The sequence below is a fragment of the Monodon monoceros genome, unplaced genomic scaffold, assembly GCF_005190385.1.
Source record: "Monodon monoceros isolate NGI ecotype Baffin Bay Population unplaced genomic scaffold, NGI_Narwhal_1 Contig3263_ctg1, whole genome shotgun sequence".
In the NCBI taxonomy this organism is placed as follows: Eukaryota; Metazoa; Chordata; class Mammalia; order Artiodactyla; family Monodontidae; genus Monodon; species Monodon monoceros.
In genome coordinates, this window is record NW_021699185.1 from 418116 (window position 1) to 445206 (window position 27091).

Below are 27091 nucleotides of genomic sequence, written 5' to 3' on the forward strand. Positions count from 1 at the left end.
GCTGTGGGTGAGTTCTACCAGATATTTAAAGAAGAATTAATACCCATCTTTCTCAAATCCTCCAAAAAAATTGAAGAAGAGAAAACACTTCCAATATCCCTGAATAACACAGATGCAAAAATCCTCAATATAATACTAGCATGGCAAATTTAACAGCACATTAAAAGAAGCAGATACCATGATCAAGTGGAATTTATCCTTGGGATGCAAGCATGGTTCAACATATGCAAATCAATAAATGTGATATACCACATTAACAGAATGAAGGATAAAAATTATATGATCATCTTAATACAGAAAAAGGTTTGACAAATTCATGATAAAAAAAAACTCTCAACAAATTACTTATAGAAGGAACGTAGCTCAACACAATAAAGGCCATATATAACAAGTGCACAGCTAACATCATGCTCAAAAGTAGAAAACTGAAGGCTTCTCCTCTAAAATCAGGGATAAGACAAGGGTGCCCACTCTTGCCACTTGTATTCAACATAGTACTGGAAATCCTAGTCAGAGCAATTAGGCAAGAAAAAGAAATGAAAGACATCCAAAATGAAAAGGAAGAAGTAAAATTATCTGTTTGCAGATGACATGATCTTGCATATAGAAAACCCTAAAGACTCCATCAAAAACTGTTAGAACTAATCAATGAATTCAGTAAAGCTATAGGATTTGAAATCAACAAACAAAATCAGTTGCATTTTTTACACTAATAATGAATGATCTGAAAGAGAAATTAAGAAAACAATCCCTTTTGCAACAGCTTCAAAAGCAATAAAATACAAAAGAATAAATTTAACCAAGGAGGTTAAAGATCTGTACACTGAAAATTATGAGACACTGATGAAAGAAATTGAAGACTCAAATAAATGGAAAGATATCCTTTGCCCTTGGGTTGGAAGAATTAATATTTTTAACATGTCCATACTGGGGCTTCCCTGGTGGTGCAGTGGTTAAGAATCCGTCTGCCAATGCAGGAGACACGGGTTCGAGCCCTGGTCTGGGAAGATCCCACATGCCGCGGAGCAATTAAGCCCGTGAGCCACAGTTACTGAAGCCCGTCCACCCTAGAGCCTGTGCTCCGCAACAAGAGAAGCCACCACAATGAGAAGCCTGCGCACCACAGTGAAGAGTAGCCCCCGCTTGCCGCAACTAGAGAAAGCCCGCACGCAGCAACGAAGACCCAACACAGCCAAAAATAAATAAACAAAATAAAATTAATTAATTAATTTTTAAAAATGTCCATACTACGCAAAGTGATCTACCGGTTCAATGCAATCCTTATCCAAATTCGAATGGCATTTTCACAGAAACAGAAAAAGAAAAATCCCAAAATTCCAACTGAATTACAAAAGACCATGAATAGCCAAAGCAATCTTGAGAAAGAAGAACAAAGCTGGAAGCATCACATACTTGATTTCCATCTATATTACAAAGCTATCATAATCAAAACAGTATGGTAGCTGCATAAATACAGTTGCATAGACCAGTGGAACAGAATAGAGGGCCCAGAAATAAATCCAGGCATATATGGTCAACCAATCTTTTACGAGGAGACCAAGAACACACAATGAATAGTCTTGGTAAATAAACACAATAAACAGTCTTGGTAAAACTGGATATCTACATGCAAAAGAATGAAATTGCATCCCTATATACACCATTCAAAAAAATTAACTCAAGGACTTCCCTGGTGGCACAGTGGTTGAGAGTCCGCCTGCCGATGCAGGGGACACGGGTTCGTGCCCCGGTCCAGGAAGATCCCACATGCCGCGGAGCGGCTAGGCCCATGAGCCATGGCTGCTGAGCCTGCGCGTCTGGTGCCAGTGCTCTGCAATGGGAGAGGCCACAACAGTGAGAGGCTCGCGTACCACAAAAAAAAAAAAAAAAAAAAAAAAAAAAAATTAACTCAAAATGGATTAAAAATTTAAACATAAGACCTGAAACTGTAAAACCCATAGAAGAAAACATAGAGAAAAAGCTCCTTGACATTGGTCTTGACAATGATTTTTCGGATATGACACTAAAAGCAAAGGCAACAAAATGAAAAATAAACCAGTAGGACTATATCCAATTAAAAAGCTTCTGCACAGCAATGGAAACAATCAACAAAATAAAAAGGCAACCTACAGAATGGAAGAGAATATTTTCAAACCATATATCTGTTAAAGGGTTAATATCTAAAATACATAAGAAACTCATTTAACTCAATAGCAAAAAAAAAAAAAAAAAACAACCAAATAATCTGACTAAAAAAATGAGCAAAAGTCCTGAATAGACATTTTTCCAAGAAGACATACAAATAGCCAACAAGTATGTGAAAACATCACTAATCACCAGAAAAATGCAAATCAGAACCACAATGAGATATCACCTCACACCTGTTCAGATGGCTATTATAAAAAAGACAAGAGGTGACCAGGTGTCAGCAAGGATGTAGAGAAAACGACACCTTTGTACACTGTTGGTGGGAATATAAATTGGTATTGCCGTTCTGAAAAACAGTATGGAGATCCCTCAAAAAATTAAAACCAGAACTACCATATGGAAACAAACTAAGTGTCCATTGATGTATGAATGGATAAAGAAAGTATGAAATGGAATATTATTCAGCATAAAAAAGAAAATTCTGCCATTTGAGACAACATGGATGAACCTGAAGGATATAATACTAAGTGAAATAAGCCAGACAGAGAAAGACAAGTACTGTATGATCTCACTAAATGTGGAGTCTAAGAAAAAAAAGTTGAATATATAGAAACAGAGAGCAGAATGCTGGTTCTCAGGGGTTATGGGGTGGGAGAAATCTGAACATATTGGTCAAAGGATATAAATTTTCAGCTATAAGATGAATGAATAAGTTTTGGGGATCTAATATACAGTATGGTGACTACAGGCAATAATACTGTATTATATATTTGAAATATGCTAAGAGAGTGAATCTTATGCATTCTCACCACAAAACAAACAAAACTCCTCAGTATCTGCATTATGCAATGATGTATATATAATTAACAAGACTTAAAGGTACAACTGCTGTGTATACCCTCTTAAGGCTACACTTTACTGTAGTTAGCTTTCCTAAATAATTCTTAATATACCAACTTCAGGTTCTGTGTGTGTGTTTTTCTGATATCATTACCTGAATTGCTGGTCTAGCTTTTCAGCCACAAAATCCTGTCTCTCTTTTTCTTTCTTCTCTCTTAATAATCTGATTTTTTCTCTCATTCTATCTTTTTTCTCCTCAATTGTTTCTTCTTTCAATTGCATTTCAATAAAATATTCATTTTCTTCTGATGCTAAAAGTTCACGTAACCTAAGTTCACAAAACAAAATGACAAGAGAAAAGGAAATTAAAACTATCATGCCACATGTACCATTTCACTAACTGATTTTTATTTTGTTAAATCTGATTTCAGAAGTACACGTTCAGTCATAAATTTTGTAAGAAGGAAAGATCATTACAGTATTCCATAAAATAAGACTAGTTGCCATTTAAAGCAATAAAGATACTGATCTATGCCATGTTTTATTTGATCACATACAGATGAGATATGTAATGTATATCTTCAACAAAAAAGCAAAATGAGCAGATTTTAATTAAAAATAAAGAAATCTGAAACAATATGTTCTTTTGCTTTCTATCAAACATAGGTTATCACAAGTGAAAATAGAAACAAGCAATAGCTATTGGTTTGGCAGGAATATGCATAGCTCAGCCATGATCCTTACTGTAAAAATTCACTTGATTTTTGATTGATCAATCTCAAACTGTGGTTTTAGGAATGTTTCAGAGTCTGGGTCAGCTGGTTTACGAGCCTTACTTATTTCGTCTTTCTTCAGTATTGATGATAAACCCTTGCATGGCATCCTTGACTCTTGATTTCACAAGACTGTCCACAAACTTGTGGTCATTGTGCTGGTCCCACTCAACTTTCAAGCGATCCCGCTCGTTTGACTTAATGGAAGCCAAAATAGCATGATGCTTCTGATGGCTGCGTCGGATTCTTTCCAGATGATGTTCAGCCCCTTGGCCTTTGGGAGGCTTGGCTCTCTGAAAACAAATAGCAACTATCACTTATGATAGACCCAAAATCGATTGCATATTTTCAATTAATCATGACCTCCACCGATACTCATATTAATCAAAACTTGGTATATAAAACTAATACATCCTGCTACAACTGCAAACAACTTAGGTGCCTAAGATGTAACTTGTTTGATTCTTTGAACCTATACCTAAGATGTCATCAAATCAGTCTCAAATATTTCTCAAATGCCATTTGAGTAAAAGTTCATGGAATTATAAAGTTAAAAATTTGAACAGGGCTCCAGAGATTATCTAGTCAATAGATAATTGACTAGATAATCTCTGGATTATCTAGATAAGTTATAACTTAACAATAGATAAGTTATTTGCTCAAAGTGCTTTAAATAGTTAGGGCAAAAAAAAAAAAACAGTTAGGGCAGACCTGGATAGAACAAGAATTAGAGGTCTTCTAATTCCTGACCTTAATCTTGCCACCAACTACCCCACATTGTTTCTCAGGGGTGGACAACATAGCTACCGACATAAAAATTCTTTCAATTAAGAGACTACTATCTAAGTGTAAGGATATATCAATATATAACAAGTTGTGACAATAAAAAACCCTTTACTAAGAAGGAAGCAAGGAAGATAGAAAGGGAGGGAGGGAAAGAAGGAAAAGAAAAGAGGGAAAAAAAAAAACCCTAGTGGTAGAACTTTTTTCCTATTTCTATTGTGCCCAGAAGTTTAATGTAAGAGCTGTGCTCCTGACATTTTGGGGTAAATTGAATTTCTGTAAATATGTTCATTTTATACAAACTTCCACCAGAAAGTTGGAAATGCATACATCATTGTGAATACATATTGACACATTTAATAAAATCATATGGACTATATCTTTTTCATTTCTGTACTCCTAGCAATGAACATGCCTACCAGCATCAGGTTCTCAATATGAATGGGAAAGATGAATGAATGAAACAATGTTTATGGGTGGGCTTGATGTGATTCCTGCTCCTCCTGGGCCACCATGAAATCCATGGTCTTGAGCTTTGTATTTTCAGCCAGTTTTAGCAAATCATCCTTAGGTGAGTAGTGAGACTCTGGTGTGCTGATTCACAGTGACAAAACTTTTTTTTTTGCGGTACGCGGGCCTCTCACTGTTGTGGCCTCTCCCGTTGCGGAGCACAGGCTCCGGACACGCAGGCTCAGCGGCCATGGCTCACGGGCCCAGCCGCCCCGCGGCATGTGGGATCTTCCCGGACCGGGGCACAAACCCGTGTCCCCTGCATCGGCAGGCAGACTCTCAACCACTGCGCCACCAGGGAAGCCCAGGAACAAAACTTTTAACTCATGTGGCAGAGTCAATCTGATCATTTACACTTAGAATTGGGACTTGGTAAGGGAATCTCCTAGGGAAAGAAAATCAACATTTGAAGATAGCTTCATGAAAAGATTCAGGGCTCAGGGTATATATATATATATATATATACACACACCTAGATTAGTTGAATAAGATAATACAAAACTGAGGTAGGTTGGAGACAAAAGATGATACTGAGGGTTACATCATGGGAAGTAACTAATTCATATCCAAATTATTTAGAGCCTAGATTTAGTTAACAAACTACTGTTCTCTAATACATAAAACATTTTATGAATGTGGATTCAGTGACAACAAAGCAGAGCCTGAGTCAAGACTGCACCCTGGGCAGGATATACATAGGAACTCACACTCCCAGTAGACAGATGGGCTGAGAACAGGAACCAAGCACCAAGGTCATAAGGAATCAACTGTCAAATTGTCAGGGCAAGAACCAGGTTCTGAGGTACATTTTGACTGAAGAGGGGGATGGGGGTGGAGGGTGGTGAGAAACAGCCTGAGCAGTAGCTGGGGATTAGGAAGCCCTTTAAGGCTTGGGCATCCTGTGTAGGACTTTGTGATCAGGAAGGACCTTATCTCTGGATGAACAGGTATGATCTGGAGTTCTCTAACAACGAGGTGGTGCCAACCCATGCAGTCTTAGCATTATGTAATCAAAACCTGTCCTGTTTAACAGAAATATAATATAAACCAGATATGTAATTTAATAACATTTTCTAGTAGCTGTATTTTAAAAAGTAAAAAGAAACAGGGGAAATTAATTTTAATAATATATTTTTATTTAACCAATATATCCAAAATATTATCATTTCAACATGTGACTCTACGCATAGTTCAAGTGCTCAAAAGCCATTTGTGGCTAGTGGCCACCATAATGGACACTGCAACTCTTAAACCATGCTAAATTCAGAACAAAGGGTTTAATAACCACTCTGTACTTTCAAGGTCACTGAAGGCTTTTGTTACTGCAACATCTCAAATTAGTTTCTACTATTACAGTTTAATGTCTTAAAGAATGATGTCTTACAGCCTAGGTTTGATCCTGGCCTCTACTGATTACTAATTGTATGATCTTGAGCAAGTTACTTAATCTTTTTAAGTCACAGTTTTCTCACCTGTCAAAATGAGAAAAATAAATGTCCTCCTAAAAAATTATTTCAAGAAGTAAATAACTGGGTTCCTAGGAGGCACTCACCAAATAGCCGCTCCTTTTGCTTCTCCATTACTTCAGACATTTCATCTTTCACCAACTTCTCCTGGAGGAATTGTTTAGCATCCAAGTCTCATCTCTGGTGGCTTTAATTCTTCTCCCACCACAACTCTGCAACCTCTAACATCCACACTTCTTATCACACTCTGACATCTGAGATACACCAGCTCTGACCTCTTCCTTTTCCTCTTTACTCTTCTATAAACTTAAAGTATTCAATAGGCCTCCTTCTCCGGTTTGGTGGTAATTTGGTGGAACAGAAATCCTTATTGGTTCCCAACACAAGTAATATCACCTGACCAATGGCCCAGCCCCTGAGCTCAGTGTTCGCATACGGAACCCAAAGTACATCAATTTCTGTCCCTCATAAAGTCTGTCTATAATGATCACCTTGAACCGTACAGACTGTAAAAGACTCCACTCTACTGATTTCCAAACCCAGATCCTACAGTCCCTGGACCTAAAAAAGAGGGGGCATTGAGAACTGCTATGCGCACTATGGAGCATAATAAAACTGCACCCTTCATTATCCCTGATATTTCTTCCACAATGTTCCAACACAGACAGTATAGCACATCATTATCTACTGTGTTAACCTTTGATGGTTTTGTGCATGAGCAAGTTGTTTCTGCAGTTAGATGATAAGCAACGTGAAGGCAGGGATCAGACTTCTAAAGAAGGGTAAACCTCCCAGGGTCACTGTATTCACCCCTGTATTTTCCACAGAGCTGTGCACACAGCAGGGGCTCAAGTAATACCTCCATAATTGCCTGCCTACACGTGGTTTTCTAGCCTGTAGAAACCAGTGTGTAGAAACAAAGGTGCATGGACCAAGCGTCTGGGGTTCTGAGCAGGATCTGCAGCACGCAGCATTCCCCTGGCCTCCTACCACCTCCCCTGCCTTAAAGGCAACCAACCTCCTATTCCCAGGCCTGCAGGGACGCTTCTGTTATGGTTGAGTCAGCAGAGAAAGGGCTCTATAACCACTCACAACCCCTCACAGCCCAATACTCCTTCAACAGACGATTTTCCTAGGCGTGTAGAACTAGCCCAAGACCGTACAGCTGCATCACCGCCAGCCCAGACCCCAGATTTCCTGCCGCCTGACCCAGCACCGTTTCCTTGACACACCCTCCGCATTGCAAAGGGACGACCTCTTTCAGCAGTCTTGGAAGACTGAAAACTCTCAAGATCTAAAGTGGTGTTTCTCCAAATACAGAAAGTAAATATTATATGACGCGGGGGGGTTGGGGGGTAGGGAGGGACGGAGTACGAGAGCTAGGCAAGAGACCTTATCCTTCCCTCTTTCAAAATTCAAGCTGCTGCATCAAGCACCTGCTTCCCTCGAGAGAGCCCCTGTTGGGGGCCAGGGTGGGCTGCGCTGAGTTGGGGGAGATGCAGAAAGCGGTAGGGTCCCGCACACACATCCCGTGCTTACCACGATCACCACTTTGGGAGTGGGGCCCTTAACCTCCCGCTGTACGATGCCAAATCGCTGGCTGTACATTTTCGAGTCCCCTCGGCTTGGGGGCGGCGCCCGCCGCGGTTCCCCAACCACAGCGACCTGAGGGACCAGATTCCGCGACGCAGAGGTCCGGTTGCCATGGTGCGCCTCGCGGGGATCAGGGCAGGTGAGTGGGGCGGAAGTTGGTCCCGTCACCATGGTGACCATAGACTCCAGCACTCACGACTTCCTCTGGGAGCGGAAAAGCTGAGTCTGCGCAGTCCTCTCCCCGCCCTCCGCCAGGCCTCCCGCCGACCTCACTCCCTTCTTCCAGGGTTCATCAAATAGCAGAAAAAGAGCCTCCTTAACCCGAAGTTTAGTCGAAGATCTAACTACATTCCAATTGACTTTTCTGTTTATATCTTGTAATCGGTCTAAAAGCATGAGGAAGGTTAGTGGGCATTTTGTTGGTAGGCTAAAATTTGAGGCCATCTCTAAGTTAATCTTCATGACATAAATCATCACAAGACAACCTTATTCGCGTAGTTCTTTACAGGAATTTACAAGTTATTTTCACACATAAAACCTCTGAGCCTCACAAATATCTTACAAGATTGATGGAACAGCGGGTATTATCCTCATTTTACAGCTAAACAATTAAAGCTGAGAGAGCCTGTTTTGTCAGCCAACTCAACCAGTAATGACAAATTTGTTAATAAAATCAGGAAACCAGGGCTTAGACTTGAGGTACCCTAGGATGGGGGGCAATCAGATGGGCTGGTACGGCAGTGACACGACCTGGCTGGGCACAATAAAAACTAGGGCCAGGGGGAGGATGTGGATTAGAATTGCAGGTGATCGGGCTCTGAGATTCCAGATCCCAGGCAGGAAAACAACACAGGTCAGGAAACCTAGAAGGGGCCCTCAGCACAGGTGGAGACCACAGCTGTACTTCTGGTCAAGAGCAAGGTGGTAGTTAATACCTAAAAGCCAAATAACACTTTGGTACTCTTTCTATAGTGGGGGTGAACATAGAACCAACACTACAACACAAAAAAAATCAGCACCTAGTCGGTCACTGACGTGTAATAACCAAAGTACAACTAGTACTGTGCATCCCATCTTAAGACCGCAATTTACGGTAAATTAGCATTGCTTAATCATTTGTAATGCGCCCACTTCGGATTTTGTAGGCAGTAATGTTTCTAGGTTTGGACTCCATTTCCTGAATTGCTGGTTCAGGCTTTCAGCCACAAAACAGTGTCTCTCTTCTCTTTCAAAATTTCTTTTAATAATTCTCTCATTTTGTCTTTTATGTCCTATAAAGCTTCTTCCTTCAACTGCAGTTCGGAAAAATACTCATTTTCATTTACTGCTAAGAGTTTACGTAGCCTGAAACAAACAAAAAAGAAAGAAATTAGATGGTTGTCTCCGTTCCCTGGACACGGTCCTGAGGGCCAGTTCCTTGATCTTCGATTCCCACGGGTGCCTGGCCCGCCGGCTGGTCTGAGTGGAAGCACCCTGACACCACACCCTTGGGCAAGAGAGGCGACGAAAACGCCCTCGGCCTAGGAGCGGGTTTTGGTAAACGCCACTGAGATCCTTGGGCGCCCGTCGGTAACCTCCGAGGTCTACACCCTGGAGTTTTCAGCGACAGACAGGGGAAGCAGACCCTTGGCAATACCCGGCTGCCCTGCACATCCCAGCGTTGGTCCTGAGCTCGTCTTGCCGCGCCCTCACCCTGGGCGTGTCCCGTAACTTAATTCCGCTTCGGTTTTACCTGTTGAGCCACTTTGTGAAGAGGGGATTCGGCTTCCCACCGTGACGGCTCGGCTTGGGAACAGAAGCCTGGACCCAGCGGAGGCCACGCCCACGCCCCAGGGCCGCCCAGGCAGGCGGGTGAGGGGCAGCGTCTCCCGAGCCCCGGTGGGAGGACCGCGGTCCGGGCGCCGGAGCCCCCTGGCGGGCCTATTCAGTGGGTGGAGGGGCTGGGCCAGGCGCCAAGCCCGGTGAGACGAGGCTTTCAACCAAGTCTCAACCTCCTGGGAGGCCTAAGAGAAGTGATTCACCCAAGGTCCATGGACAGAACCTGACCTTGCTCTTGCCACCCATTATACCACTTTCTCAGAGGCAGTCAATCAACACTTAAGCACCATCAAGACTCTCCAAAAGAAACACTAAGTGTATAAATCAGTAAACGGGACAATAAAAATCATTTAAAAATAATTTTAAAATAGAACAGCATAGAGATAGAAACTATTTATATTATTTCCAATGCCTATTGTGCCCCAACAAGGTTCACGCAAGGGCTGTCCTCCCAACAGTTTCCTGAATTCTGTGTTTTCACCATTAAATTCCACGATAAAGTTGGAAATCCATTCACCATTTGTAAATACATATTGATGTATTTAATAAAACTGCATGGACTATATCTTTTTCATTCCTGAATCCCAGTATTAAGTACAGTGCCTACCATGGGCCAGGTTCTCAATACTTGAATGACACAAAAATAGCCGAGACCAGCAAGTTTTTTCTGGGTGGGCTTGACAGAATTTCTGTACTTGCTGGGGTCACCATGAAATCCATGGTCTTCAGCTTTGCATTTTCAGCAACGCAGCTTTATCAAGTTATCCTTTATCCTCAGGTGAGTAGTGAGACCCTTGGGAGCTGATTCATGGCAGGGTGGCTTTGTAACGTGTCACCTTGACTAGGCTACGTTTCCCAGTACTCCCTTCCCCGTACGCTTCCGGTTAGGATGGGCCACAAGAGACATTTTGCGTGATATCTGGAGGGCAGAAGTGAAGCAGCAGCACACTCGGAAGGTTGGTGCAGGGGCACCAGGCACTGTTGCAGTTCACACATGTCATTTATCTGCTGGCTCACCTCGTTGGTATGGGGCAGCAGTCAGGCCTGCAGCCAGGCCTGCAGCTGCTCCACCTTCCCCAGGATCTTCCTTCGGCTTCTCTAATTCCTGGCCCAGATGCATATTTAACTCTGTGATGAAGGGCACCAGCTTCTTCTGCAGGAAACCCACATCATCGAAGTTGGAGGTGGTGAGAGGCTGACATGGGTTCCAGGCCATCCGCGTGGTTTGCAGCTCGTGCTCGTGGGCGCCAGTGTCTCCTCGGTCTCCCACTCTTTACATCCATCTTCCCTTCCCGATTGCCTGCCCTGCAGACTTCAAGCTCCAGCATTAGATGTAAAAACAACAGCCTTACAGAGACTGTTCAACCAGCTCCCACAACTGCATAAGGTCAAATCCCTACAATAAATCTTTTAATATACATATTTATATGTACATATACACATAAAATCTTTATATTAGTGATGCTGCTTTTCTGACTGTATCCTCATACACACAATAACCAAACTCTTATCTCATGAATCAGAATGCTATTCAAATAAACTTCACTTAGGACATCACTGTCAAAATACCACTAGAATACTAGGGTTGAGTGGTTGGATCCTTGGGCGGGGGAGCAAAACAGTATCAATAAAATTATCCAGTCTTGCCTCTGGCTGAAGTAGGCAGGGTGAGGCAACGGAAGGAGAAGAGGAGGGTGGCAGAGGGCTATATAATGAGTTAAACTAAAGAAAAGTTTAATCTACATCTGAATTATCTCAAGCTGCAGGGCTGGGACTAGAGTAAGGCAAGCGAAGCACATAGGCTACAAAATTTAAGGAGGGAGGCATGCACTCAGTCCTGCCACTGTAAAGCTAACTAAGTAACGAATCACAGGTCTAATCTTCTTGGCACTTTATGCAGAATTGGAAAGTGAGGCAGGGCTGAGCCAAGACTGGCCCTTAGGCAGGACTTGTAGCAGGAACTCGGACTCCTAGTAGATAGGGGCTGAGAGCAGAAACCAAGCACAAAGGTCACCAAGGGACAGGGGATTCGAGTTGTGAGGAATGATGAGCCAGTCCAGGAGCTTTACTTCTGAAGGCTGCTTTGGCTGAGGACGGGGAGTGACGGTAACAAGCAGCGCCAATGGGGAAAGATGCCCTTTGGGTTTGAGGGATCCTATGCAGCACCCCAGGCCTGGGAAGAACCCAGTCTCAGGAGTCACGGGTGCTCTGATAAGGTGGCACCATCCACAATGCCCTGGTGCTCCCTAAACCACCCTAAGGGCAGCAGTGTTAAGGGATTTGTTATAAAGCTTAGAGTAATCCACCTTGTTTTCAAGGTCACTGACAGGAAACTTGCGTTAATATAACATTATTACACACTATTAGATATAGGTTATAGTTAACAGTTTAGTGGCTTAACTTAGGACAAGGCTTTTACAACCTGGGTCTGATTCTAGGCTCTATCAATATTAGCTGTTCAACACTGGACAAGTTACGTAGTTTCTCTGCATCTCAGTTTTCCTGTCTGCAAAAATGGGCAAAACCAATGCCTTTCTAGAAAGATGTTTCTGAGGACTAAACTAGGTCCATGGGAGGAACTCACCAAATAGCAGTTCCTTTCCTCATTTATTCACATTACATTCCCAATTGCTGTCTCCCTGAGGAAATGTTTAGTCACGGCCAGGTCTCATCCAAATGTATTTAAAATTATTTATGATGATGGCTTGTTTAGGCTGAAGGTGGCTTTAATTACATCCCATCCCAACTCCCCCATCCTTAATATCCACACTTCTCAGGCTCTTGGGATTTGCACCGGTTGGAGCAGGTGCACCAACTTTCTACTCTTTTCCTTCCTTTTCTGCTTACTTCCTCTATAAGCTCAAAGTACTGAACAGGCCTGCTCCTCTGGTTTGGTGGTAGGTTTTCCCAGTTCCTACTGACTCCCACACAAGCCCTGGCAATCCATCTATGGTCCAGCCTCTGAGCAGATCAGTGTTGTCTCTCATAAAGTCGGTCTGTAAATATCACCTTGAGTCCTACAGTCTGCAGAAGCCTCCAGTCTACTGCTTTCTAGCTCCAGGTTTTTTAAGGTCCTTGGACCTAGAGAAGAGGGAGCAGGTCTGTATGTTGAATGAGGTTCCCTATATGCAAAATGGAGCATCACAAACCATTCCCTACTCTTCCATTTCCCCTTAATTTTCCCTTCTCTCTTCTAAAATCTTCCATTACAGACAATGTAGCACATCAAGCACATCATTACCTTCTCCAGTAATATGTAATGACTTCATGCATAGGGGAAATAAGTCTCCCCAGTTGGATTATAAGCTCCCTGATGGCAGAAATCCTGTATCTTCTGAAGGATAAGCCTTCCAGGGTCATTGATTCACCACTGTATCTGCCACACTGCAGTGTACCCAGAAGGGCCGCAATCAGTACCTCAGTACTTGCCCAGGTGCAGGTGGAGAAGTCTCTGGCCTGCAGACACTAGTTTGCAGGAACAAAGGAATCCAGGAGTTTAGGCCAACAGGTTTATGTTGCCTGTGTCTGGGGCTCTGTTCAGGGCTGTCAGCAATTCTGCAGGGGGCAGCATCCCCCTGTCCTCCTCCCACCGTCCCAGTCCTTACAGGCACCTATCCTGCCTTCTACTGCCACGCCTGTGGGGACAGTCCTGTGCAGCAGCTAAAACAGTAAATGACCTCAATGGGCTCTGGAAAGGCTGAAGAAAAACAGCCTAATCCCTTCCACAGAGGATACTCCAGTTGTATGTGGACCCAGATCACAAAGCCATCTTAGGACCCAGGTCTCCTGCCCACCCACCATTGCCCAGCCCACCCATTCATCTTTTGGAGACTCCACAGGCCTTCAAGACCCCGAATGATAATTCTCTGAATAAGAACTTATATATTAAGCCTGACCTCTGTGGATTTTCTTAGGGATATGGGGACAAGGCTTTCCTTTTCTTTTTCTTTCAAATCTCATCACAGGTCACCAAATCCTCTCCCCGCATCACCTCCCGTAACCCTCCTCAAGAACAGCCCTGACCTGGACCTCAGGAGAAATCTCTAAGGTCCTGTACAAACCCCGTCACTGACTGTGACAAGAGCAGTGGTGTGGGGCCTTTACCTCCCACAACACCATGCCAAAACGCTGAGTGTACTTTTAAGACTCAGGGCCCACATCTGACAGGCACCCCACCCAATCCCATCCCCACCCCTCCCTGTGGAGGGCACACCTTGGCAACCAGACTGCTGTGTCCCGGAGGCGGGTTCCACCCAGGCTGAAAATCTCCGTGATCTGGGGAAGAATTAACACCAGGGTCAACATGGCTGGTGGGGCTAAAGCAGGGTCAGGAGAGTGAGGTGTCCCCCAGCACTGACCACGGGCGTGCCAGCCCCTCCTGCCTCCTCCTCTGGGGCCAAGTCAGCGGTGGGGTCATCCTTGTTCTCATCCTCCTTGTCCTCCTCAGGGTCAGGTGGCTCTTGCTTCACAGGTGGCAGGCCTGGGTCTACTGCCTGGGGGAGGTGGAAAACGGGCAGTTGTCAGAAGGGTAGGGCTGGCCTGAGGAAAGTGTCTCTATCAGCCAACATGTCACTGTGCTGACAATCCCACTTCTGTCACACTTGAGCACAGAAAAACCATCTCTCTGCCTACAAACCTTTCCCATTCCTCACAGATTTCCATTCTTCTGTTAGCTGGGCAGCAAAGCAGGCAAAACTAGTTGCCTGGGGAGGGTGGGGCATCTGTCAGACAGGCGGGATGATTCTGTGAGAGGCTGTCATCAGCACACTATTACTTTGCTCAAAGAACCACCATCATGGCTCACCATCACTCTGCTCACAGACCACCCATCACTGACCCCCACCTTGCTGGGGCAGCCAGGCAGCAATACAGGAGAAGTCAGGATGGCTGTGCCCGGTGTCCAGTCTTCCTGGGCATCCGCCTTCTCTTGCTTCACCTGGGGTAAGGCCACGACCCAACTCAGGCCAGGGCACTGGGCCTCCTGCGTGAAGGAGGATGGCAGCAGACTTGGTCCCAGCTTCCCCACACGAGGCTGGGTGGGGTCGGGAAGGGCAGGATAAGGTGGGACCCTCACCTGTAACAGAGCCGCTGTGGAGGCTGGAGCTGGGCCAGGCACCTGCACGGGACTGCTTGCACCCTCCCGCAAGAACACGAGGTCGGTGCCAGGCGGGGGCAGCACAAATCCACTGCCTGCTTCCTGCTTCACTGGAGTCTGGGCACGGTCTGGCTGGGCCATGGGCGTGACCAAGGGAGGCTTCGGGGTCTGACCCAGACGGGGCCTTCGAGCAGAGCCAGGCCTCTTTCGACGCGGGTAAGGTGTGGGTGGCCCGGCACCATCCTCGGAACCTGCCCAGACACTTGGCAGCAGCCGCTTCTGTGAGGAGAGGTGGGGTGTTATGGCCGCTGGGTACAATGGCCAACCACACTACCCTGCCCCGATCAATGTGCCTGTGACTCCGCTTCCCCCACCCCCGTTAATCCCAGCACAGAGTCTCCTCAGGTATGAGCCCCTCGTCACCAAGCCTGCTAGTCTCCTGTTGGCAATGCCAGTGCCACCCAGATTCTTCATTTATCTCAGCACAATGTCTGCTAATTGCTGGCCGAACCCCTTGCCCCACCCACCGCTCTGAAGCTGCAGGACCCATCTGGCCGGTCCCCACCCACCTACCAGGCTGGCCCATCCCTCTCAGGCACCGGGGGGCCTGGCACTGATCGTCCCACCCACCTGACCCATCCTGCTGCACCCACCATAGCAAACTGCAGGCACTGGCGCCAACGACACTTCTGGCGCTTCTGGTTGCTGCCCCCGAATTTGGGCTTATCACAGCAGAAGTCGCAGTGGCCACAGTCCATCCGCCGCAGGCAGGCCGCACAGGCCCCACACTTGCGGTTCTGCCGACGGTTCGTGTAAGGCTGCTGGGGAGCAGAGGGACAGGGGACGCTGTCACTAGGACAGTTACAATGCTGCTCCTGTTACTCCTCCACTAGCCCCACTGGAGGGAACTGGCTGGACACTGGTCTTAGCCTGACTCCCCACTAGTCACACCTCAGTGTCTGCTAGTCGAGCACCAGGCAGTATCACTGTACCGGATGGCCCTTGATACCACGAGGACTGTGGCTGCTCCAGCACGGTATCCATCGTTCTATCTGCTAGTCCCCCACTAGCTACCAAGACAATGTCTTTGACCCCCATCTCCAGCAGGATTTTGCTGACACTCTTTTAGCTCCCATCACTGCACCTGCAACATCTGCTCATCCTGCGTGAACTTCAGTCACCGTGCCAGCTGTTCCTCTATTAGTCCCACTAGAGTGCTGGTTCATCCGACATTAGGTGCTGTCAATGCACCTGTTGATCCCATATTAGTGCCTACCCCACTGTCTGCTCATCCCACACTAGCACCCATCACTGTGCCTTACTATTCCCTTATTAGGCCCATGGAGCATCTGCTTCTTTGGGGTTAACCAAGTGCCCTGGGAGAGTCTAGGCTTGTCCAGGTAGGGTGAGGCCACTCACTAGCTCGTCCTCGTCTACACAGTAATAGATGAATTCAGCAGGTGGCGAGGGGGCCAGGGCTCTGGGGTGCTGCAGAGGCAAATGGGGTGGGGTCAGGGCAGGTAGTGGGTGAGGTTACGGTTGTGCCTTCCCCCTGCCCACCAGGGCCTCACCAGCTCTGGAGACTCTGGAGGCTGCGAGGGCGGAAGTGCAGGCAGTGGCTGGGTTCGGGGGGGGCGCCGCCGGGGAGCCACCTTGGAGTCGCAGCCTCCCCTGCGGCGGCCGTGTTTACCCTGAGAGAAAGCCAGAAGGACAGTTTAGGCTTGGTGGCACCAGGTAGACACGGGACCACCTGCTTCCCCCGAGGTGTGCAGGAAGCATGCATGTGGGACAGGCAGGCAGAGGGTGGGCCGGGGCACTCACAGCAGGGGGAGCCACAGCTAGGGGAGGGCGTCGTTGACATCGCTGATGGTGGCGGCGGAGGCGGTGTGCAAGGTGCTGGCAGACAGGGGCAGGCGGGGCCGAGGAGGTGAGCACGGGACGGGGGAGAAAAGAAGACATGAGGTGGGCAAGGCCAGGTTGGGACGAAGCAGCGGCAGCTGTAACAGTACAATGAGCTCTGCCGCGGCCCACCAGCGCCGGCCCCTCCAGCCTGACTCACCCGCAGGCAACGCCGCTGGACGCACCTCCACTGGCGCCTGAGACCAGGGCGGGGAGGGCGAAGGCAGACTCGACAACGGCCACAGTCCTCTCGGGTCTGACAGCCCCGGCACACTCCACACCCTCGGCTCTGTGGGGGGCCGGAGGTGTGACGCATGGGGCCAGGGCTATGAGGGTCAGGAGTGCAGGTGAGCCTTGGGCCCACCCCACCTGCCCGACTCACCCTTTCCACAATCCGGAGGCACCGTCTTCGCTCACACTTGCAGAACAGCCCCGAGGCCACATCATGGGGCAACTGCAGAAGGCAGGTGGAGCAGGCCCCACAGTCTTCTGTTACCTGGCAGGCCGCACACTCCCCGCAGCCCACACGCTGCCAGGAATGGGCGGGGCAAGGTCACAGGTCCAGGCAGAGTGGCTCCAGGAGCACTGCCCCTCGTGTGTCTACTGACCCCACACTGGCCCCCATCATCATGTCTGCTCGTCCCCCATTTGTCTCATCACTCACTGTCTGATGACTACTGATTAGCCACCATCATTGAGGCCATAACGATGTCTACTGTTCCCCTGTGAACCTCGTCACTGTGTCTACTGATTAACTCCCATGACCGTCAGCTGACTGTAGCTAGCTCCCTACAAAATGACTCTGACACCCTGTGGATCCATCACTGTTCCTTCGGACTCTCACCAGCCCCTATCACATCCTGCTCCCACCGCACACTTGTGAGGAGGAAGCAGGTCGTGCTTACCTTAAACATCCTCTGCTCTCGGTTGAAAGCAATTCTCTGTGCTGTAGGGAGGGAGAGAGTAGAAGAGAAATGTGAAGGGAGCATCAGATACCTGACCTCATGACTGCCTCCATCCTGACATCTACCATTCAATCTCCAGCCAGACACCTGTGTCCTAGCCTGACGCCAAGCCTGCTCCGGCTCTACCTCCCAGTGCTCCAGGGGCCACTCACCTCGGCAGTCCTTGCATAGAGTCTTGAGCCGCTGCCGTCGGGTTCCATCCCCTGAAAAGCTGATTCCACAGTTCTCACAGCACCTGGGACAGGAAACATGGGTGTGGGGCCGAGTGCACCCCCAACCACAGCCCTCGTGGACCTGGCTCACTTGAGGCTGACACTCACCCAGGCGCAGGAAGTGAGGCTGGGACTGTGCCAGCATCAGCCTTGGTCTCATCCCTTGGGGCCTCCTTCCTGACTTCGCTCTTCGAAGGTCCAACCTGACGTTTCTGAGCCTTGGCTGGCTTCGAAGGCTTCTTCCGCTTCCTGCTGGGGATGGCCAAGGAATGGGCCTGGAGATAAGAGCAAGGGCAGGAAGATGTAAGTCAGCGGGTGGGTGTTAGGTGGCTCAGCCACTCCTGCCTGGGTATCGCACACTGTACAGTACCTTGGGGGCTGGATAGCACAGGATGCCTTGTTTGAAGTCGAAGAGGGTGAGATCGCACGCAGGGCCCAGGTATCGGGTCAGCTCAACTTTGCTTCGGATCCTGTCTCCTGTGGGGCTGGGGGTGGGCCAGGACGGGTTGGTACCTAGGTGGAACCACTGCCACTCCACCCTCACAACCCTCCCACTGGGCTGGTGAATAGGCCTGCAGAGCTGGTGGGATACAGGAGGCAGCCTGGGATCAGCCTACGAGCCCCGACCAAGTAACTACCCCAAATAATCCTGAACAGCAGGAAGATAAAAGGTGTATAAATACCAGCAAGTATACAAACAGTAATAAGTAATATAAATGTAAACAGATGTGCATGTATTTATAACGTGTGCTACTAGTGGTATTTTATGTAAGTGAAAATAAACACAAATAGGAGCACAAATACATTGAATAATGTAACTGTGTTAGCATTACATACTAAATACATAGACAAAGAAAACTTATATAAGACACAAACAAATGTTTTAAATATAGCTGGCCCTTGAACAACACAGGTTTAAACTGCGCAGGTCCACTTATACATAGATTTTTTTCAATAAATATACTGGAAAATTTTTTGGAGATTTGTGACTATTTAAAAAAACTCAATGAACCACGTAGCCTAGAAATATTGAAAAAATTAAGAAAAAGGTGTGTCATGAATGCACAAAATATATGTAGTACTAGTCTATTTCATCTTTTACCACCGTAAAATATACATAAATCTATTATAAAAGTTTAAACATCAAAACTTATTTATCACACACTTAAAGACTGTATGTGGTACCATTCGCAGTCAAGAGAAATGTAAACAAACATAAAGATGCAGTATTATACCATAACTGCATAAAATTAACTATAGTACGTATTGTACTACTATAATCATCTAACAGCCACCTCCTGTTGCTACTGCAGTGAGCTCAAGTGTTGTGAGTATCTGCTTAAAATGCCATGGAAGGCTAGTCATCTCCGAGTGAGCAGGCTGTTTCTCCAGTAAACTGCACATCACAGTAGAAAGTGACCCCTTGCGGTGGTTCTCATGTCATTTTCATCGCGTTTAGCGCAATACCGTAAATCCTGAATAACATCATGGGACCCATAACAAAGTGTAACTAGCTATGCTGGAAGTGCTCCCAAGAAGCAGAAAAAAGTCATGACATTACAAGAAAAAGCAGAGTTGCTTGACATGTACCATAGACTGAGATCTGCAGGTGGTTGCCCTCCAATTCAAGATTAATGAATCCAGTTGTAAGGACTATTGTAAAAAAAAAAAAAAGGAAATTCATGAATCTATCGCTGCAGCTACACCAGCAGCTCGAAAACCTTGTATTTTTTGCAAAACACCTTTTTATCTCGCACTGAAAGTGCAGCTCTTATGTGGATGCAGGATTGCTATAAGAAAGCCATACCTATAAATTCCAATATAATTCAAGAAAAAATGAAGTCACTGTAATGACAGCTTAAAGCAAAAGGAAGGTGAAGTCTCTAAAGCCGGAGAATCTAATGCCAGCAAAGGATGGTCTGATAATTGTAGAAAGAGGTTTGGCTTTGAAAGTGTCAAGATAACAGGAGAAGCAGGTTCTGCCAACCAAGGGGCAGCAGACAAGTTCCCAGACGCCATTAAGAAAATCATTGAGAAGAAAGGATACCTGCCTGAACAAGTTTTTAATGCAGATCAAAGTGCCCTATTCTGCAAAAAAAATGCCAGAAACGACATATATTAGTAAGAAAGAGAAGTGAGCAACACGATTTAAAGCTGGAAGGGACAGGCTAACCCTACTGCTTTGTGCAAATGCAGTCAGGTTTATGATCAGTACTGCCCTTATCTATAAAGTTGCTAACCCTAGAGCCCTGAAGGGAAAAGACAGACCCCAGCTGCCAGTCTTTTGGTTGTACAAGAAGACCTGGACAGCGAGAACCCTTTTTTTTATTGGTTCCATTGATGCTCTGTCCCTGAAGTCAGGAAGTACCCTGCCAGTAAGGGACAGCCTTTAAAGTTCTTTTGATATTGGACCACACCCCTGCCCACCCAGAACCCCATGAATTCAACACCAAAGGTGTCGAAGTGGTCCACCTGCCCCCAAACACAATGTCTCTAATTCAGCCTCTAGATCAGGGGGTCATAAGGACCTTTAAGGCTCATTACACACAGTGCTCTATAGAAAAGACTGTCAACACTATGGAAGAGAACCTTCATAGACAGAACATCATGAAAGTCTGGAAAAATTACACCACTGAAGACGCCATCGTTATAGAAAAGGCTGTGAAAGTCATCAAGCCCAAAACAATAACTGCTGCTGGAGAAAACTGTGTCCAGATGTTGAGCATGACTTCCCAGAATTTACGACCAAGTCAATCAAGGATATCATGAAAGAGATTGTGGATATGGCAAAAAGGGGGGAGGGGACGAAGGGTTTCAAGACATGGATCTTGGATTCAAGAGCTATCAGACACCACACCAGAGGAATTAACACAAGACGACTTGATGGAGATGAACGCTGCCGAACCAGTGCCAGATGATGAGGAAGAAGACGAAGAAAAAGGAGTGCCAGAAAAAAACTGACATTAGACAATCTAGCAGAAGGGTTCCGATATTCAAGAATACTTTGACTTATTTTACAACACGGACCCTTCTATGATATGGACACAAACTAAAGCAAACAGTGGAAGAAAGATTGGTACTGTGTAGAAACATTTTTGGAAAAGTGAAAAAGCAAAAAGGTCAGACAAGAAATTACCATGTACTTCTGTAAAGTTACACCGAGTGTTCTGGCCTTCCTGCCTTCCCTTCCACCTCCTCTCCTTCTGCCTCTGCCACCCTCCTCAGCAAGACCAAACCCCTCCTCTTTCTCTTCCTCCTCAGCCTAATCAACGTGAAGACAACAAAGATGAAGACCCTTATGATGATCCACTTCCACTTAACGAACAGTAAATAATCATCAGGCTGTACAGTTAATACTTACCTATCGTGTTTGTGCGTGAGTATCTTTGTGTGAAAACCTAACAACTGTACGGCAAGAACTGTATGAGACGTTTCATCACCCAAGTATTCACCTGTGCGAGACTTGAAGTGGATTGCCTATACTTACACAGGCATAAGGTGAGTGATATTTAATACAAACTTAACATGTTAGTTTTCTCACTGTTTTATAACTTTGCTTTCAAAGAATTACATTACCATATGGTATGCCTCTCTCTCTGGCAATCAGGGAAACTGCCTATCGTCACAGGTAAGTGGTTTTTAAAAATGTAACAATGTTCCCAATACTGTATTATGAATATGATTATAATACTGTATGCCATAAAAATTTTACAATTCATTCATTAGTGTACAGGTGAGGCTACCATGAAGCAATCCATGAAGCAATCGTATCAATTATAGTACCCTACCATAAAGCAATCATATTGCTCCTTCTTAGTTATCAATGCATGAATTGTTATACCTGTAAATAAACGTAAATTTTTCAATTATCTTTTCATTTTTGATGTCTGGTATTAGTAATATGTATAATATCTACAATGTTTTGTATCATATAAGACAATATTGATGTAGGTACTGACATACAAGCAATTCATCTTGTAAACAGATGATGTAAACTTATGGTATTGATAAATACAGTACAGTACTGTAAATGAACTTTTTCTTCCTTATGATTTTCTTTTTTTTTGGCTGCACCGCACGGCTTGCAGGATCTCAGTTCCCTGACCAGGGATTGAACCCGGGCCACAGCAGTGGAAGCCCAGAATCCTAACCACTAGGCCACCAGGGAACTCCCTTATGATTTTCTTAATCTCTTCTCTAGCTTATTTTACTGTAAGAATACAGTATATGATATATACAACATACAAAATACGTGTTAACTATTTATGTTATCGGTAAGGCTTCCAGTCAACAGTAGGCTATTAGTAGTTAATTTTTTTGTGTGTTTGTTTTTTTTGCCGCGCCACATGACACTCAGGATCTTAGTTCCCCCACCAGGGATTGAACTCATGCCCCTGCAGTGGAAGTGCACAGTCTTAACCACTGGACCGCCAGGGAAGTCCCCAGTAGTTAACTTTTTAAGGAATCAAAAGTTATATGTGGATTTTCGACTGCACAGGGGATTGGCACCCCTAATCCCTACATTGTTCAAGGGTCAACTGTACACATATAAGTGTACATATAGATATACATACAAATACATATGTAAACAAATAAATGCAACTACATACAAAACAAAGTATAAGTAACTGATGTTGGGAGACAATATTCCACAGGTCTCTCACATTTCTACATGTCTTTCAAGAGCAGCATTGACTATCCTTTGTTATGAACTATCTTTTCAAGGATATGTGTACAGCATCAGCCTTGGAAGACAAGAGATAGGGTGTCCTTCCAGAGCAAAGCGAAGGCATCCTTACTGTCCTAACATTATAAAAGACTGGATTCCTTAAGCTCAAGGTTCCTCTCCTACAACACAACCCAGTGCGTGTGTAGGTGCTAATTAATTACTCTCTTCATGTCACCCTGTGGGAACTGGCATTTGGTGAACTGGCACAATAACGATGACATACTGGATGCTGCTAATGCTGTGAGTAATAAACTGTCTTTCATCTCTGAACCAGAAGCCTCATATCTCCTACTAGCATCCACAGAACCGCGACACATTCACTTGCTATCTTGCCTTAATTAGGGTAAAATCTCTGGCCTTTTCAGTTCTTGATCATTGCACTTATATTTATAAATTTTGAAAGTTTTATAAAAATTGTAAATATGTGGATAAACGTACAACTAATATAAATAAACATATAAACATTTAATATAAACATTTAAAAAATACCATACGTTTATTTATAAACATATAAATAAGTGTAATTGTAGGTACAATTTTACTATATTCCTCCAAGGAAACAACAACTTACATACAAAAAAAGTTTAAGAAATTTAATAACTGTATCACTAACATATTCTAAAAGACCTTAAATCCTTAAATGTAACTGGTTTATAAAAATGTATTTTCATGTATTTACAGTCAATTCTCATTATTCACAGTAATCTGTTCTATAAAGTCACCTTGAACACTCAATTAGTGAGTACAGGACCACTGCTCCTAATGGAACTACAGGTTAGGTTCCTGTAAGCCTCTGGTCACATTTTGTCAGCTGATCAGTATGTAACCTTGTTTTATGTGTGTTTCTGTTTAAAGACACCCTGCTTAATACAGTCCTCTTACAAATAATTAACTGCATGGCCTTTGAATGATTTAAAGCCAGGAGCTTTGGAAGCCATCTGTGTTATATAGGTTCCTTTGTCGATGTAAAACAAGCCAGTCTCATCAGCACTGAAAACCTACTCTTCTACATAACCCTTTTCCTGTATAACATTATCAGGTGTTTTTTAAATTCCTCCACAGTCTCTTATCTGCAGAACCTGCCTCACTTGCAAATTTAACACTTTTCACGATGTATCACCTTCTGAAACGTGTGAGCCAGCCAGCACTAGCTGAGACAGGCTTAACATTTTCATAACCCTGGGTAACATGACTGTCAATGTCCTTTGCTTTCAGCCTCACAACGCTGTCCACTACACTTTAATCATCAGCTCATGGTTCCGCGAATTTAGCCACTTTAACACCTTTTCCTTAGCTTCATCAGATACTATAGATGTTACTTTAGCAGCCTCATGTACTAATTGGCAAATTTCCTCTTCTTTTTCTAGATATACTGCCTTTTTGATTTATTAACATTGAACTCACAGCCAACAGCACTGCAACTCATGCCTGAACAAAACTTATTTAATATGTATTTCTGCATATGGCACATCCCCGACTTCTTGCACTTAGAACACTGGACAGCACTTCAACACTACACTTGGGGGCAACTACAAACAGCAAAATCACCATTAAAAAGTACAAAAATGCAAAAAACAGAACACTAAATAGACCTCAAAAAGGATACTTATTTACAGTACAAGAGCTAAAATAAGAAAGCCTCGTACAACCTCGGCTGGGAACACATGCATCAGGCGACTTATTTTTCGCTGCTCTGTGCATATCCACAAATGACCATGAAAGCACAGTGAGTATGACTTTGGGGGTACAAACAAATTTTAGTAAGCAAATTTGCAAATATGGAAACTGCAAATAATAAGGACCAACTGTATATGCATAATTTAACCCCACCCCCTGATTTCACCCTGCCTAACCAGGCCCAGCCCTAACGCCTGACTCTGTCCACAACCCACCCAGTACCTCTGGTAATAGGTGTCTGAGCGTCCACAGGTGGCACCTGACTTGCGAAAGACCTCACGGCGCTTCCAGCCAGGGCCCAGGGCCGGGCAGTCCAGCCAGTCCTCAGCCATGGGGCCACAAGAAGGAGCAGCGGCCTGCAACATGGAGGGGGCAGTGGGAGAAACTGAGGCTCTAGGGAGGAACACGTTGTGCCCCAGGCCGCACAAACCCACGGATCTATTAATGCTTGTTTAAGATCTAGGACCTGCCACAAGCAACTGGCCAATGTAAGGAAGAGAAAAAACCCCATCCCCACTCCATTCTTCCCTGTCCTGGGCCCAGGAGCTTGTCATTCCCCCCACCTCTTGACCGGGTAGCCCCATCCTCAACCTAAGGGTCCCCATCCTCAATGCATCCCTCACTCTCAGCGTCCTAATCCCCAATCCCCCCCAGCCTCAGCTTGAGAGACCTCAGTCCTCCCATCCTCGGCACAAGAGGCCCCCATACGACTCGTCCCCAGACCCAGGTCCCAAACTCTCCCTCAGCATCCTAACCTCCCATTCATTCCCTTCCTTGACCCAGGAGTCACTAATCTCTCTTTCAGTCTTTTAACTCTCCCATTCCTTCCCTGTCTGCTGTCCTCTTATCCTGCTACCTCAGTATTATTGCCTCGACTTCCTCTGTGTCCTCTGCCACAGAGCCCCCAGCTCCTCCATATCATTGACAACCTCGCCCACCTTATTTTCCCTCTGTCGGTGCTCTAAGCCACAATTTCTTCCCAAGCCCCCAAACCTCCCTATTCCGCTCTTCTGCAACTAAAAAGTTCCCTTCAGCGTCCTCATCCTCCCATCAGCTTTAGACACCCTGATTTCTCCCTTCCGCGTTTGAACCCCTCCACCCCATTCCTCTCCTCTTGGGCCAGGATCATGCCATCCCTAACTGTCAGCGCTCTGACCCCCTATTTTTCATCGTCCTCCATATGAGACCCCCGAGCCTCCCTTTCAGCATTCCAACGCATTTCTCCCCGTCATCAGCCTGAGAGCCCCTAATTTCTCCCCTTGAGCGTTCTGGACCCCCATTTCTCTCTCCTTAACCTGAGAGGCCCCGATATCTGCCCTCAGCGTTCGGATCCTCCCCTATTCCTCTCCGTCCTCGCCCAAGATCCCGACACTTCCACCTGTCAGTCTTCTGAGCCCATTCCTCCCCGTCCTTCCCCTAAATTCCCCCATTACTCCCCTTCAATATTCCGACGCCGCCATTCCTCCCACTCATCGGCCTGAGGGCCCTTCACTGCTCTCCGTCAGCGTTCTGAGCCTCAATTCTTCCCCATTCTCCGCCTGAGCGGTCTCCATTTCCACCCCCACGACTGTCTCACCAGCTCGGCTCCCGGCCGGTACCTTCCACCGCTCTAGGTCCGCTGACCCATGGCGAGGGTCCCGCCTGTGGCTCTCGCCTTGCCCAGCTCCTCTTCTTCCTCCTCCGCAGCCGCTTCCTCAGAAGCTGTAGCTGTCGCCGTCGCCGTCGCCGTCGCCGTCGTCGCCGCCGCCGCCGCCGCCGCCGCCGCCGCCGCCGTTCGTTGCTCCAGGAACCGGATATCCGCCGCCCAACTCTCGGGCTCCGCCCCCTGGCGGGACGCCTGCGCACTAATACCCTGCCTGCGCGAACCCTTAGCGGGGAAGACTCCACGCCTGCGTGCTGAGTCCGGTGGAGGAGCGTGCCCCTTTTGAAGGGACTTGCTGCGCTTGCGCGCCGACGTCCCACTCAGGCCCGCGCCTCATCGGAGACTTGCAGCGCCTGCGCACCTCGCTTCGCGCCCCTCCATCCATCTCGTTCTCGCCTGCGCTCTCCAGTCCCAACCTAAGGGGAGGAGGGGGATTGGGGTTGGTCCTGGTCTCTGGTTGGTTGGCGATCTCCACAAGGAGTAACTGGGAGGGAGGAGCGGAGAAGGCTGGGGTCGTGCCAGAACACTCCTCTTGCGCCTGTTACCTTGGTCGCGCCTGTGCTCTACCGTTCCTCCTGTCAAGGAAAAATTAATCAATAGTCGATCTAAAGAAGAAATAGAAAATTTTATTTGAGCCAACTTGAGGATTATAATCTGAAAGACAGTGTTTTGGAAAACTCTGAGGACTGTTCCATCTGTTAGAAATGGAAGGCACAGTTATGTACAGCTTTGAGACAAAGGATCAAACATCAAAATGGCACTGACTTTTTTTTTTTTTTTTTTGCGGTATGCGGGCCTCTCACTATTGTGGCCTCTCCCATTGCGGAGCACAGGCTCCAGATGTGCAGGCTCAGTGGCCATGGCTCACGGGCCCAGCCGCTCCGCGGCCTGTGGGATCTTCCCGGACCGGGGCACGAACCCGTGTCCCCTGCATCGGCAGG

At 46.2% G+C, this 27091-nt stretch overlaps 2 protein-coding genes across 22 annotated transcripts in view; both read right to left on the reverse strand.

Annotated features, from left to right (window-relative positions):
• Window positions 1–8338, reverse strand: part of LOC114903788 (cilia- and flagella-associated protein 53-like) — a 68003-nt gene extending 59665 nt beyond the window's left edge. The window contains exons 1-3 of the mRNA XM_029237082.1: window positions 8060–8338; window positions 3825–4054; window positions 3143–3316 (exon numbers count right to left, since the gene is read on the reverse strand). Of these exons, the coding sequence (XP_029092915.1) occupies window positions 3143–3316; window positions 3825–4054; window positions 8060–8293 (638 nt within the window). The 5' untranslated portion in view covers window positions 8294–8338. The remainder of the gene's footprint in view (window positions 1–3142; window positions 3317–3824; window positions 4055–8059) is intronic.
• Window positions 8339–9266: 928 nt separating this feature from the next.
• On the reverse strand, window positions 9267–26289 carry LOC114902815 (methyl-CpG-binding domain protein 1). Of its 21 annotated transcripts, none has more exons than XM_029236222.1 (18): window positions 26085–26289; window positions 24731–24864; window positions 18473–18587; window positions 18211–18377; window positions 18043–18125; window positions 17831–17871; window positions 17308–17454; window positions 17086–17214; window positions 16848–16922; window positions 16598–16717; window positions 16446–16514; window positions 15680–15847; window positions 15006–15305; window positions 14775–14912; window positions 14290–14424; window positions 14145–14206; window positions 12941–13012; window positions 11008–11236 (listed from the first exon to the last, which is right to left on the reverse strand). In XM_029236222.1, exons 2-17 carry the CDS (start codon window positions 24838–24840, stop codon window positions 12973–12975), a joined length of 1899 nt encoding a protein of 632 aa, XP_029092055.1. In that variant the 5' UTR covers window positions 24841–24864; window positions 26085–26289; the 3' UTR covers window positions 11008–11236; window positions 12941–12972. The 21 variants fall into 21 exon arrangements, with proteins under 21 accessions (XP_029091898.1, XP_029091492.1, XP_029092284.1 ...); XM_029236146.1 differs by having other exon boundaries at window positions 11011–11243; XM_029236065.1 differs by lacking the exons at window positions 11008–11236; window positions 12941–13012 and adding an exon at window positions 9267–9457.
• Window positions 26290–27091: the final 802 nt, after the last annotated feature.

Excerpts from the sequence above, each read along its gene's own strand:
- LOC114902815 (XM_029235573.1), bottom strand. The coding sequence starts at position 24,840 with ATGGCTGAGGACTGGCTGGACTGCCCGGCCCTGGGCCCTGGCTGGAAG. Across the intron at positions 17,872-18,042 it reads TCTATGCAAGGACTGCCGAG|CACAGAGAATTGCTTTCAAC; the intron begins GTGAGTGGCCCC and ends CCCTCCCTACAG. Across the intron at positions 15,306-15,679 it reads AGTGCCTGCAGTTTGCTATG|AAGCGGCTGCTGCCAAGTGT; the intron begins GTGGGTGCAGCA and ends CTCTCCTCACAG.